At 36.3% G+C, this 14864-nt stretch overlaps 1 protein-coding gene across 7 annotated transcripts in view; it reads left to right on the forward strand.

Annotated features, from left to right (window-relative positions):
* The window catches only part of Tle4 (TLE family member 4, transcriptional corepressor), a 133633-nt gene that overhangs the window by 35917 nt on the left and 82852 nt on the right, over nt 1-14864 (forward strand). For 5 of the 7 annotated variants that reach the window (XM_013116700.3, XM_013116713.3, XM_005063783.4 and 2 more), the window contains exon 6: nt 9950-10024. The exons of the other annotated variants lie outside the window; for them this stretch is intronic. In XM_013116700.3, coding sequence (XP_012972154.1) covers nt 9950-10024 — 75 coding nt within the window. The remainder of the gene's footprint in view (nt 1-9949; nt 10025-14864) is intronic. 7 annotated transcript variants of the gene reach the window in all.

Genomic DNA, 14864 nt, shown 5'->3' on the forward strand with positions numbered 1-14864 from the left:
TTTTTAAGGCTACTCTCATGTAAATTGGAATCTATGTTTCACTGTTACATCTTGATAATAGGGACAACATTTCTGCTAATGTGGAACCAAATCAAAGCTCTTCTTCATTGATTTGTGTTGAGAGCATTATCTCTGGAAGCCTCTGTGTTCCTATCTAATGAGACTGTGCCTTAAAATGTGTATCATATGTATTGAAATAGCATCGGGTATAGTATGTATCTAGTCCCTCCTCTCCTTCAGGGAATTGGAATCTTTTGGGGTTCTAAGACATTTGGAAAAAAACAGAAAAACTTGAGAAGAGTTCAAAGAAATACTTTAGAAGAGCTGTCAATGTGGTTCTCTAGGCCTTAACCAATGTAGCAGCAAGCAGTCAGTTCTACAATGACTAACTTTTCAGAAGGAAAAGAATACTTATTTATTTTTGCTGTTATCTTGATCTATTAGATTTCAAGTGTTAAATATCAAATTCCTGAATTTTCAGACAATTTGGAGAGCAGTTGTGGTTTTGGTTCAATTTATATTCCTATAAGGATTGTTTTGATTCAAACAGCATATATTTCATGGTTCTAAGTGTCCTAAGATCTTTGAGAACTCCAGACTCCTAGTAGGCTATAGGTCTGTAACATTATAGTTGAAATTTTCTTCTCAGTGAACAGCTCTATTTTGCAGAAACTTGCATTGGTAACAAGGAACAGAGTTCACCACAAGAGATAGATTATGTGAAAGGAATCAGTGTGATAAGAACTTGAGCACAGCCAGACTCTGGACCAAATTTTGGCTCAGCCGCTCTTATATCCTTCATGGTGTTGAGGATACAGTTCCTAGTTTCTGTGATAAGCTCCAGGGCTACCTGCATAATAGGGCTTATTAGTAAGGATTGATGGGACTGGAGAGATGGCCCAGTGGTTAAGAGCGCTGGCTACTCTTCTAAGGGATCCGAGTTCAGTTCCCACTACCTACATGGCAGCTTACTCTTGTCAGTAACTCCAGTTATAGAGCTTTTGACACCCCCATACATGCATCTTCATTTCTTACCCTGTCTACAGAAATGGGAAAAGAGGGGGGGGATTTTTTTCCTTTAAAGGGCAGAATGTGGAAGATACTTTTACTCTCCCCTTTGCAATGTCCCAGACCTAGTTACTTGTCCCCACAAGCTATAAGAAGACTTAGAAGTTTAGTTTTCCACAGCCACCTAAAACTAAATCTGCTAGCTACCTAAAACTAGCAGTCACTTCTAGATGTAGTACTATCCATTTAATAAAAGTAATGGCTATTATTGCTGCTAACCACGGTATGTGTTTACATGACAAATATTCTCTCTAATCATCTACTTAGCACAACCCATCTTAATTGATAACCTAATTTATAAAGTAATGCATACGTCTTGCTATGAAAATCATATACCACTGTAGTTCAAATCTTGCTGAGTAGTTTACACTTGATAAACTCATACAGTATAGAAAGGAATACAGTATATATGAGCAATTATGTGCTGCTTAGTCTATCCAAACAACTTGTAGGGTCTATAGCTACTTATATGTGACTGCTAAAAAAATTGCAGTCCCAGCATTCTCAAATATACTTACTTAAATATACTTACTTTTCAGTTAAAGCCTAGATTATGGCAAATTATATCTGGCCTGCCATATTTTGTAGCAGATTGCTGGGTTGGAATCTTGAGGCAGTGAGATTAAAAAAAAAAAATCCAAGCACCCCCCCCCCCGCCCCAAGTATGAAAGAATTTTACTGTAAGTCATTGTTTTTTATGGAGTTTTAAGATGTCTGTCTCTTTCTCTTTTTTTAAAAATCTTCTTAGGTTTACTTTGTGGAGTTAAGTCGATTTATTTTGATTGCTTGTATTGCAAACCATTTTTAAGTGTTTTAATGCTTAGGGAATTTCCTACAGTACATTTTGGTCATACCCGCCCATTTCATCCCTCTTCTGCCTCCTGGATCCATTCTCATTTCCCTACTCCCCAACTTCATATTCTTTGTTATTTAATACTGGAATCTACTTTGTACTGCCAAATATATTCCTGAGAATAGGACTGTCCTCTGGAGTGTGGTTGGCCTACGAGGGAACAATCCCTTAAAGAAAACTGACCCTCCCTTCCCCGAAGCTGTCATCTGTCCATAGTTCTTCAACGAGAATGCTGGTTCAGCTTTTGTGAGTTCATGAGTCTCATGGTTCTGTCATGTCCAGAAGACACTGTTTAGCTCCAGTTTTTGCTGACCTCTCATGAGCTTTGTGCTCCATCTGTCAGGATAGTCCTGGGCTATGGCTGTGATTAGATGTCCCATTTGTGTCTGAGTATTCACTGACCTATTCTCTGTACTTCTGCAAGCCATTTCTAGACCACAGCCTTAAATAACCCAGGAGAGTGAAGGCAGACTGGTTTTTCTGAGCAGTGGCTGCTGAAGTTGCATTCTCATAAACTCCTTGTTTTAGACCTTGCCATCAATAAACTGAACAGCTTGTTTCTAGTCATTCAGTGCTAAGGAGAATGGACATTTGCTTCCTTTCCTCCTTCTGTAACTCCATAGGTAGATGTTCTATTTGTAAGTTATTTAAAACAAGCAGAGCTGCTTGGGAGCTGGTGGAGGTGTCATGTAGGCTGGCCCTCACAGTGACATGAAAACTTGCTTGAAGTCTGGGCTTACAAAGGAGCAGAGCAGTTTTTCCTGTGCATCTGTTGTTTTGAATAAATGCTGGTTTGATAAATGAAATAATTAGTTTTTTTTACAAGACTTAGCAGAAATATTCTAATCATTAGACTTTTTAAGACCATAAAAGCTAAATAATTAAAATCTTTAGTCCTTTACTTTTCATCTCACATTTACTCAGGGGAACTATAACTTTCACCTTGAATGCTTTCTGGTACAGAGTAATTCCAGCTAAGAGTTCTATTTTCCCCATTTGCTTGTTAGGTTTTCTAAGGACTTATACTATGTATGAATTTTCTTTGTTTCATTGTTTGTTTCCTCAGAATTTTGTAGATATATTTGGACTTTCTATATTGCATTTAATAGACAGTAACACAGTTACGTAATAGGGGTGATATGTATTCAATAGAATTACAATTCCAGATGGTTCATACATTTTTGTCTCAACTGGCTCTACATTTGTTTTTTCTAATGTGATGGGAAAACAATCTTTCTAGGCAAGTGATAGAGATGCCATTTATTTTGGGATGTAGGTATAGACTCTTCTGAATCATATTTTGTATGTATAGAATAATTGTGAAATGGAAGTTGAAAAATGTGATCAGTCACTTTCTTACTTTGCCTTAGGAAGAGAATGAACAAAGATACAGTGATTACATGCACTGGTAGCAGTGTTACCAGTTCATAAGTGTTTCACATTAACTCCTCATATTGCTTGTTAACTTTGTAAAGAGTCAATGGCTTGTGGTAACATGGTTTGATATAGGTGAGTTTGAGTAAAATAACCCAAGAAACTTTAGTAGACAGGCACACAGACAAGTCTAAGACCATCTAAGGAAAACATTTGTGAGTGTCAGCAGCCTATACTACACAAGTCAGTTGGAGTCAATTTGTCAGTTTTGGTATTGTGTTCCAACACATTCTATGCAGAACCCTTACAGCATAGGTGCACTGGTCCTTTTCAGAAAGTTTGATTCAGATTTCTGAATTTTGCACTTAGGCGTATTTTCTTTACCCTCACAACCCTGTGCTATCAGAGAACATAGTTCTTCTCTCCTGTGTGTTTTTGGTTGACTAATATTCTTGCTTTACCAGACCATGTGTTTTAATGGCCATTGAGTGGCCAAATGGTGGGATTATGATCTGTTTGACCTTGGAAATAAAAGATGACTCAGGAGGTAATTTTCTTTTTCTCCTGCAGGCTTAATTAAATGTGGGCTTCCCTTCAAAGGCATCATTGGCAGCCTTGTATTCATGTTTCCAAAGTTAATAATGTATGTTTAAAAAAACCTACTATCATTGAATGAAGATAAACTTCAAAGTACTCTGAGTATAAGCAGAGTTGCATTATCTAATACAGAAGTAGGTATGTCAATTTAAATTATAATTAAAGCTTAAGAAAAATTAAGAACTATTTTCTCAGTTACAGTAGCCACATTTCAAGTACAAAGTAGGATTTCAGTGAGACTTTCAAAACATGGAGTGATAGTTTCCTTTGAACATGATCTACTCAGTTGTACCTGAAGGTTATGTGGACACTGAGTATGACCTGAAGAATGAATGGCCTTAGAGCCATTAAGTGACCTGTTTAAGCTGGAAGAAAGGGAGAAAGAGAGTTGAAAATCTGTTTTACTATTTTCAGATGCCTGAAGCAGAGACAAATTTAGAGACAAAACTGTGGCCAGGGGCAAGTTTTGGAAAAGTAGATTTTAAGTTATCAGTGTTACGGCTCATCTCCTCCACTAAAATAGGTTTATTAATAAATTATCATGACTTTTTCAGAAAATGACTGACAACTGGCTAGAATACTACAGAGGAGAGTCAGCTATTGGATATGCTGATAGTTTTTATTCTGTGGTTGGCACTGCAGTTCCACCATACCAACCAGACAGCATTTGAAAATCAGTGTGCAGAATATTGTTTGATGGTTAACAAAACCTGGTTTTTGGGTCTTGGAATCTTTAAAGGTTTTTCATAACACTGCATCATGGTAAATGAGTGGCATTTTTATTACATGTGACTAATGATTCCTAGTAGGAAGGGCATTTAGTTCAAGTTCTGATCTAAGTATATTTTACTTGGAATATTGCATGGTTTTGTAACTGTTCTTGCTTCAGTCTGGTTCACTCCTTACTACCCGCCGTCAGTAAGATCCATCTTAATAAAATTCAGAACTGAAGTGTTCAGCTGCTTAAAACATTTTAATAATGTCTCACTTTCTCCCAGGATAAAGTGCAGTTGTTTTTCATGTAATGAAAAGCCCTGTACTGTTGGGCATCTTCCTTTTTTTCCAGATTTTATTTCTACCAATAGGTGCTTATATTGAATAATAGAAAATGCCTCTGTCATACATCTGTGTCTCCATGCATTTGCCTTTGTTGTGAATGCTTCTTCCACTTTAAAGGCATTTTGGCTATCCCAAAGGCCATACAAAATCTTACCCTGCCTGTTCTCTCCGCAGGGTTCCTCAGATCGAACTCCTCCAATCACACACAGCTAGCTCACTTTCTTCCTTGAGGGAGACTTCATCCTTATGCCTGGTTTTTGTCTCCTCATTCTTCATCCACAGAAGTCCTTCCAGTCTCAGCTGTCATGTCAGCTTCCTTAGTGACTCTTCCCCTAGTACTTAGATTAGATTAAGATATTTCCTAGATAAATGATTGCATAACATCCTCTAATTTTCTCTCGGAAATTATTCCCCTGTAGTAATTATAGAGCTTTTGAGTATTAATTCCCCATCTTTCTTCATAGAGTTTTTAAAATTTAGATTTATCTGTTTTTCCATCTCATGCGTGCATGCATGCATACATACATACATACATACATACACAAATACATACCATGCATACATTGTTCATGGAGGTCAGAAGAGGGTATTGGATCCCCTGGAACTGAAGTTAAACATGCTTGTGAGCTACCATGTAGGTGCTGGGAATCATCTTCCCAGTTCCTCTGCAAGAAGAAAAGGTGCTCTTTATGTCTAGACTGTCTCTCTCCAGCCCCTTTGCATAGAATTTAAATTGTGAGATCAAGAAATGTGTTCTATCATGTCATAATCCCAACCTCAGTACCTGTAGCTTATTAGGTACTGAATACATTTAAATGAATGAATGGAAAGCTAAGACTTTCCTGATTCCCTGCTACAACCTCTTATATTTTACGCCCTTCATTTCCTTATACTCTGTCTGTGCATTATATATGGAATGGACATGGTAAGTCTTACTTTGTGTCTCTACAGCTGGGGATGTTGATCTTTATAAGAGTCCTGATCATCTTTGCATTTCTGCCAGAAAATTTCCTCTCAATATGTGGAGTAAACTTAAAAAAAAAATTAAGTCTAACAGTTTTTATTTTGACTTTTCTCTTTAGTATCACATCTCTTGTCTGCCTCAAAATATCGCTATAACAGACATTGAAGTTGTTATTCCTTCTGAAAAATATACTTTAAAAACCTACTACATACATACTGGCTCATAAAGGTCTATTCATCAGTAAGCTTTATTGGACGTATATGGGCTTATGCCATTTTTTTCTTAATGGAAGAATAATTCAGTGCTTTTCTTGACCAAATATTAAAATAATTTTACAACAATGAAAATAATAGAAAAGTAATTTATGGTACAGGTTTTTTTGCCCTCCCCCCACAACACCTGTATTCCTTAAATCATAGTATTTTTGTAAAATAATTATATTAAGGCATAATGTCTATGCCATAAATTTATTTTACTTATAATTCAATGATTTTTTAGCAATTCTACAAACATAAAATTATTTCTACAGAATAGTGTATTTTAAAAAATTAAGCAATGAGCCACGTGGTGGTGGCACATGCCTTTAATCCCAGCACCCGGTAGGCAGAGGCAGGAAGATCTTTGTGAGTTCGAGGCTGGCCTGGTCTGCAAAGTGAGTTCCAGGACAGGCTCAAAAGCTACACAGAGAGACCAGTCTTGAAAAGCTGCCCCCTCCCAAAAAAATTAATGTAAGTTTCAACATTTCAAGGAAAAAGTAATTAGATATATTTTGTTTCTTTTAAATTCCTGTCATTCTTTTGGCTTGTTAATATTTCTTTGATGACATTTTGTTTGGTAGTTGTTGAAACATAAGAAGGAACTGTTTCTTTCTACCTGCTGGCTGAGGCTAAGGTGCCTTTTTCACCACTTGAGGTGTGGTATCAGGAAGGACAAGCTGGAAGTGGGACTGGAAAAAACATGAGTGGAGTGAGAGTAAATGACAGATGGGAAGGGGAAGAAAATGAAGAGATGGCAGACATAGTAGAAAAGCCATCAGCATTGTAAGAAAATGTGAAGCACTGAATTTTCGGAGTCTGGGTTTATTTGTTAAAATCTGTAATGAAAAAAAAACGTCATGGGCCGACTCTGGGGAGTAGCGTGGGCTTCTGCCTTAAGAGTTACTTTTTCTCAGTTGTGGTCTTTTCGCCTCCTCTTTCTGTCTGAGTTTTAGTGTTCGCACTACCTGATGGGTGTATTCAGTGTGTGGGGTGATGTGTTTATCATGTTGTGGAGAGAGTAATAGTAGAGTGTTACTTGTGCCTTCAGAGCTCACAGGAGAGGTGGCATTGTTTGCCTTGGGAAGCGTATATTCAGAAGTCCTTAGACAGTGGATGATTCATGGGTGTGAGCAGAAATAGGCAAGTTGAATTCCAAACTGCAGGTAGTCCAGAAACTATTATTAGCCCTTAGCCACTGCTATCAAAGCACCCAAGCTGAGCCATGACTTCCATTTTTATGTTAGATTCCTAACAAGTTACTGTCAGATCTGATGGCAAATCAGTGAATTGAGTTGAATTTTCTTAAAAAAAAAAAACCAACTTGATTTTAATGCTATGGAGCTTTGCTGCCTAAGCCATCTTTGTCTGTCTTAGCAGTTGAGATATAATTTATGAAGCAACAGTTGCATAGTCTTCAACTAAAGAGGCCTTTTGTAGATATGTTTCATATCTTTGTTTCATCTAATTATTTTTTGAATACTTAATACTAAATGTAAAGGAGCTATTTCAGTAGATGGAGACATGGCATGGTAAGAACTTGTATAGTTTATTAAGTGAATGTATACATGAGTAGAGTGAATGCTATGTGTTATGGATGAGTGCATAGCCTATCCTTTGTTTCACTTTCTTGGAAATTTTAAGCATCCATTGTTGAATGTCACAAGTAAAAGATAGAAAGTTTGTAACAATATCTGCACAGAATCATGAGCTGGAAATAAGGCTCAGTAGTTAAAAGTGGTTTCCAGCACTCATGTGGGAAAGCTCATATCTACCTGTAACTCCAGCTGGAGGTGGATCCAATACCTCCAGACTCCTGGTGCAAACACTCAGAGGCAGACACAGAAATATGTACACATATTTTAAAAAGGAATGGAGTATTAAATCTCAGAAGACACTATGCAAGTGTCTGCTTTTTGCTACAAAGAAAGTATCATAAATTTAAAATGAGCTTTGAACTTGGCACATAGTAAGTGCTCAGTAAACATGGCATATGGTCAGACTGATGGCATAAGATCAACTGAAGTAAAGACTCTCACTCTATTCCTTCTAGGTTTTTGTGTCTGCATTCCTTTTTTTGTGTGCACATATATAATGTGCTCATAGAAGCCAGGGATTGAAATATGGTGTGTTCTTCAGTTTCTCTCCACCTTGTATTTTGAGACAGGGTCTCTCACTGAACATGGAATTTGATTAGACTTGCTGGCCAGTAAATTCCAGAAGTCTCTCTGCAACCTCAGTGGTGGAATTAAGTGCATGCTGGCATAGCTGGCCAGCATTTCATGGGGTGGATCCGAATTCAGATACATACCCATGTTTTTATGACAAGCTCCTTACTGGTAGTCTGAGCTATCTCACCATCCCTTCTTTCAAATTTTGTGTAAGAGAAAAATGAATTATTTCATTTTAGTAAATATGAAAAAGTAAGTAGGCAGCTATTTATAGACTGAGCTTGAGACTATGTTTGACACTGAAACTCCTACCTACAGTTAAACAATTCACAAGTATATTGATTAATATTTAGTTTCTAGTGAAAGCTTTAAAGACATTAATCTGTTATTTAACATTATTCTGCTAATAAAAGATGAAAACACCATGTAATATGTAACTAATTTAAGGCAGTTTCCTTTCCCACAAAACTTCTTTTTCATCCCTGTGTTCATGTTAGAGATAAAAGTTAAGTCACAATATCATATATGTTTTGAAATGGAAGCCTGATAATGAGGGAAAATACCATGCTTGATGGCAAGCTCTTTGTGTGTTGTGAGCAACTTTATAGTTGAACTGTGTATTCACTTCAAATTAGTGAAGAACATATGCTAAAGTTTTCACCAGAGGTCAGTTAACACAAACCTCTTCCAACCACACAGAGAAATTCCTTCATTTGCTAAAGCTACTTGAAAGAATTTGAGTCTGTAGATTAGACTCTTTACATGTTACTTAATTGGGGTTATGTTTACATTTTGAGAGTATTATATACAACCACTTGTATTTATCCAGATGTGTGAGTGCTCCCATGTAGACACTTCTGTGTTACTTGTTTTGATTTTTACCAATTTTGTAAAACTTTCTAGTACCAGTTATTGCTCATTCTCTATAAATGAATCAAGGGTGGAGAGATTTTTCCAGTATTAATGATTCTTATTTTTCTAAAGAAAAAGAATTTAAACTTGTAAATTTCTGTTTTTTTTATTGTATTTGAAAGAAGTACATGAAGTACTTCAACTTCATTTGCATATATTTTTGTTTAAGCATGCAACCCTTCATGACAGAAATACAAACGTAGACCCTGTTACACTTCCTGGAGAGATATAACATGGAATTAGAATAACCTTTCACTGTTTATGCTAATAAACACCAGAGAAGAATCTAAACATAAGTACTTGTAGGGAATACTTAAAGAGATTTTTTTTCCCTTTAGGTAGCATAGAGAAACAGATGGGATAAGTTGTGCTTTGTTTTCAGTACTAGCAGAAGATGTTTGGTTAGAGTGCTCTTTTGGCCTGAAAATGAAATATGAGCAGATAGTGCAGATGTAGGGAGCATCCTCCATGAGCACAGAGACGATATGTACAGCTGATGCATGGTTATTCCTTAGCATTGTGGACCCAGAGACCGTGAACATCTCATGTAGTCATCTGCCACCTGGGGATTTTATTTGGAAATCTGGAGACTCCCAAATGCTGTTTTGCATGTAAAGTTAGAGGACGTATTAGGAAAAGCTGTTCTGACTGAGTAGAAAACAAATAATTGTATTCTGTTTCTGATCTTCATTTATAGCACCAGCAACAAGTGGTGCAGGCTGTGGAACGGGCCAAGCAGGTGACCATGGCAGAACTGAACGCCATCATTGGGGTACGTGGCCTTTCCATTTTAGCTCTGATCTTAGTGTTTGTCCTTAGCTTTCTTGTTTTTCTCTTTTAAATTTTGTTCCACCAAAGGGGCAGAAAGTAATAGATTACCATAGTGAATTGAGCCCTGGCCCTTCAGTCTCCTGAGGCATTTATTAGCTATTCAGCTTTCTTTGTACTACAGTTTACTAATTAAGTTGGTTTCTGAAAACTCCCCTGAGGAGACTGGACAGCTCTTTTTCATGTTTCTTTATTGTGCCATCGGTTTCTGTTGCTAAACTAGACAGGAACAAAAAGACATAGATTGCTCTGATGTTAAAATGACCTGATTTATTTTTATCTTTCCACAAATGATTTAGATTGTCTTAATATTACTTTTAGTACAATATGTATTTTGCATATCTGCTCCTACTCTTTTTCCTTTGTTATGAATGATTCTAACAGGATAGTGTCCATTTCTAAGAGAGAGTGGATGAACTAAAGATCAGCAGCCCAGTTAGGCAGTGCTAGCTGGCAGTAGTGACAGTGGTCTTTCCTAGAACCTGCTGGATCTATAGATTTGGGTATTCACTCCTGCTCCAAATGTAACAGCTAATAAAACTTAGAAATAGTAATAAAGGGGAGAACTCTTGGTTGTAAACTGCCCAGAACTGACTTAACAGTTTATGCAGAAGTGTAAGAAACACATTGCCACATTCCAAAGACAACTCCACTTATTTCTGCTCCCTCCCAACTGCTTTCTTTGTGTATAAATTATACACAAAAGTCTTTTCTCTTTTTTTTTTTTTACTCTCCGGGTATCAAACACACTTTGAAATGCTAATTATTCCATTTACTTTCATTAAAATTCAAATTGCTGAGTGAAGATACGAATAAGGGTCGTCTGATAATCAATCTGAAGTGAAGATACTGCTTCATTTATGCCACTGTCTTTTAACAAGGGAATCAGGACTTGGGGATCACTGCACTGGTGTTGGTAGCAGTAGTCAGATTGTAGCTTGTTTTTTAATGGGCTATTTGCAGATCTGTTTTGTGTCTCTCTGACCATCAGGGGGAAAAGGTAGTAATTTAGCAGGCATCATCAGTGGAAAAGAGTAAGAAAAGTGCCCCTTGGAAAGGAGATGCTGAATCAGAAAGACACAGGAGGAACCTTGGTCACATGTTTACTATGCTGGTTTGGGGAGATGGGACCAGTAGAGAGAACACATTTTATGACTAGTTTTTCTTTCTTAATACTCAAGAAAATACCAATACAACACATATATAAACTAAGAGAGCTCAGTTTTAAAAGTTAGTCTATGTGTACTTAGCAGTTCTGCTTGTATGATCATGCCAGGATAGAATCTTTGTGGGGCTTTTTGTTTTGCTTTGTTTTACATTATCTCTCACAGGTCAATCATGACAGAACCTACTACCTATAGTTGTTATTCTATGACGTTTAGTGTTTATAATAGCTTTGTGCAATGTGCTGCCTTATTGGAAAACTTGCAGTGTCATTTCATGCATGGCTAAAAGATAGGTAGCAATTCCCACCTACATCTGATTAACACCTATTTCTATGAAAACAGTGTGTTTTTGTTATTTTTGTTTTTCTAGTTTCTAGTGATCAGCTGAACAGTGGAAAAATTAAGCTAAATCAGATCAGTTTTGGATGTTACTTAAAAATGATGATAGGTAGAAAATTAAATAAGCTTCCCTACTTTTATTACTTCACATGTATTTTAATACTGTTTTACATTATTTTGTTTTTACATACTTTGTGATGAATGGGATAACACATTGCGCTTTGCCAGAGAATCCATTTGTAACTTGTAACTATTACTAATAGGTATATTATTCATATAGATTTAATGATTAAAACAAAGCCAGATTACTTTTGTAATCTAAACGTTTACTTGAAAAAACTAATTCAGTAGAGCTTCATGCTATCAAAGTACTGTGTGTTGATGTTGTTGGATCTTGTGGAGTTTCAAACTATTTTTATTTGGATAGAGAATGGAGTAAAATCAAGTAATCTGACTGTTCTGAAAAACAGATTTTACAGAATAGAAAGGTAAATGATGCCATTTCAGGTAACCACAAACTAGGAAAGACGGAACCTGATTACAAACTCACTTGATGAATTCTGCTGCTGAGGTTCATTTTGGTTTTCTTAAAGCATGATGATAGTCTTATGTCAGTTTTCAGAAAATTTATGTATGATTGCGGGATTTTAAATGCATCCGTTGTTCTCTGTCCTCTTGGACATCATTTCAAGGAGTGGTAGCATAAAATTTTTTAAAAAGGCATGTAATTATTTGTATGTTTGGGGTGGTGGCACATTTGTGCCATGACATGCATTGTGGAGGTTAGAAGACAACCTGTACGAGTCAGTCAGTTCCCACCTACCTTGTGGAACCTTGGGATTGACCTCAATTTGAAACCTTGGTAACAAAATCTTTACCCACTGAGCTGCTTTATCTTTCCAGGAAATGATAGCACTTTGACTTGCTACAAGAATGAAGATTCAGGTTTAGATTTTTCTTACTTAGATTTTAGAATGGAATTAACAGTTATTTTCTGCTCCAAGGGAATGCCAGACAGCATTTTGTCTAGGAGGCACACGACCCATCTACTGCAGATCTTCATTTATTTATCCCTACATATGCATCTATTTTATATGTAGGCACACCATCCATACAAGAGGGAATGTTCCCAGATTTAATGAAATCTGATGAAGTACCTTTTAACTCTGCAATATTATTCTACCTTCATTGGTAAATGAGCCAAACCAGTGATCCATGCAGTTTAAATGCAAAATGCTGAAGTGAGCCTGAAACCTGGAGAGGTGACTGTTCTCCTGACAATAAGCTAGTTGTGTTTAATGGAATGAAACACAGTTATAATGATTTCTTTCACAGGTCATGTTCAGTTTAAAAGTGTTGATGGACTAAAATAAGTTAAATATCATTTTACCTTTTATTTGTAAGAAAGAAAACCAGGAAACTTCCTTCTTTTTTTTTTTTTTTTTACTTTTATTTACAGTTACTGTCTTTTATTTTGATTTCATGTTTCTTTGAAGCTTTCCTTGAGCTATCCCAGATTGGCTAGGGGGAATGTTATGCATATAGTTGATACTGTCATGTGTTTTACTAGCCACTGTGTTTTTAAATTATAATCTCTGTAAGATTGCGCTGTTGGAGCAACACACAAATTGCAGTTTTAAATCAGTAATATGATCTAATTAGAAATGATGTTTTCATTTCCTGTATTATTAAATTGAGTCATCTGACTATCTTAAAATGCTTCTTAAATCCATTACACTATATAATCAGTGCATGCTGTGTGAATGTGGTTATGCTTAATAAAGGAGGCTAACAGACGCATAAGAATTTCAACAAACTACTATTAAGAAAAAGTTTGTTAGGGTGAGCATTGGAAAAAAAGATTCAGCTTATGAAAATGAAAATGTATTTTTTAAGAGGAATCCCTCATCCTCATTTCTGTCCTAACTTTTAAGGGGGAAATGATATAAATGGAAGCATTAAAATACCCCATCCCAATAACCTTTATGAACAGGTATGCCTCAGTGTTGCGGGAAAATGCAGTTTAGCACTAGAAACGCTGAACCTCAATTTTTAGTAGTGACATTTTAATGATAGGAAGTCTGCAAAATTATTTGCCATCAATTGTGAAGGCAATAACAAGCCTTGGTGGTTTTTCACACTTTCTGTGTTAAGTGCTTTCAGAATGACAGCGTAAACTGTGTTAGAGAACTCCAAGGAAGGAAAACTGATTAAAATGTTCATGCTTGAATGGTGCTGATGGAATAGTTCATTTGGACTTTCTCTACCTCCTGCAGTTCAAGCTGAAATATTAAAATTCAGTGGATTTAAATCTCTCTCCTCTCAGCTCAGGAAAAAAACATTACATTTTAATAGGCTTTAAACCCATAATTCATTGGTTTGGAGCAGCACTGTTAAATCTATTTAAATATTACTTGTATTACTAAGGAAGTGATTTAAATGCCTTTGCCTTTTACTATCCTATGTATTTGAATTATTTTTTAAAAGGACAATATTTACTGTTATTTTCTATCTTAACATTTTGTTTTATTGTCCTTATCATTTGATTGACCCTTATTGAGATATAAGTGTGTGTGCTTACTTTTCTACTGACCCTTACAGTCTCTCTCTCTCTCTCTCTCTCTCTCTCTCTCTCTCTCTCTCTCTCTCTCTCTCTCTCTCTCTCTCTCTCTCTCACTCTCTCTCTCTCTCTCTCTCTCTCTCTCTCTCTCTGTGTGTGTGTGTGGGTATGGATATGAATATGCATGTATTTATTCCAGATTGACATTTGACATTCTGGGAGAAGAGTCTTAACATATGACAGATTAGAAAATATGTCCCACTTTTACCATTATAAATTTCAAAACTACCACTTTTGAGTCTCAAATGCATTGGATGAAATATTATGATAATTTTTCATTATTAGTCTTTTAAAATAAATCATTAGACAAAAATCTTAAGAGCATAAATGTGTAGGGTATGTAAAACAAGTATGTGCAACTAAGAGCAGGAACTTTTTTGCCTGGCATGGGGTGGGGGAGGTGTGGGGCGCAGGAGGGGTTGAGTTTGGCTTCTAGCACTACCCACATTGGGCAGCTAACAACTACCTGTTACTACAACTCAGGGTGATCTCATGCCTCTGGCCTTCAAAGGCACCTGTACTCACATGTACCCCTCCACATATACAAATTTAAAAATGAAAATAAATCTTGCAAAAATATGTAATTCTTCCAAAAGAATTGTATAACATATACCCCTGTGACTACATAACCACTGTAAGATAAACCTTGAAATGAAAGG

The sequence above is a fragment of the Mesocricetus auratus genome, unplaced genomic scaffold (genome assembly GCF_017639785.1).
Source record: "Mesocricetus auratus isolate SY011 unplaced genomic scaffold, BCM_Maur_2.0 Super-Scaffold_4256, whole genome shotgun sequence".
NCBI lineage: Eukaryota > Metazoa > Chordata > Mammalia > Rodentia > Cricetidae > Mesocricetus > Mesocricetus auratus.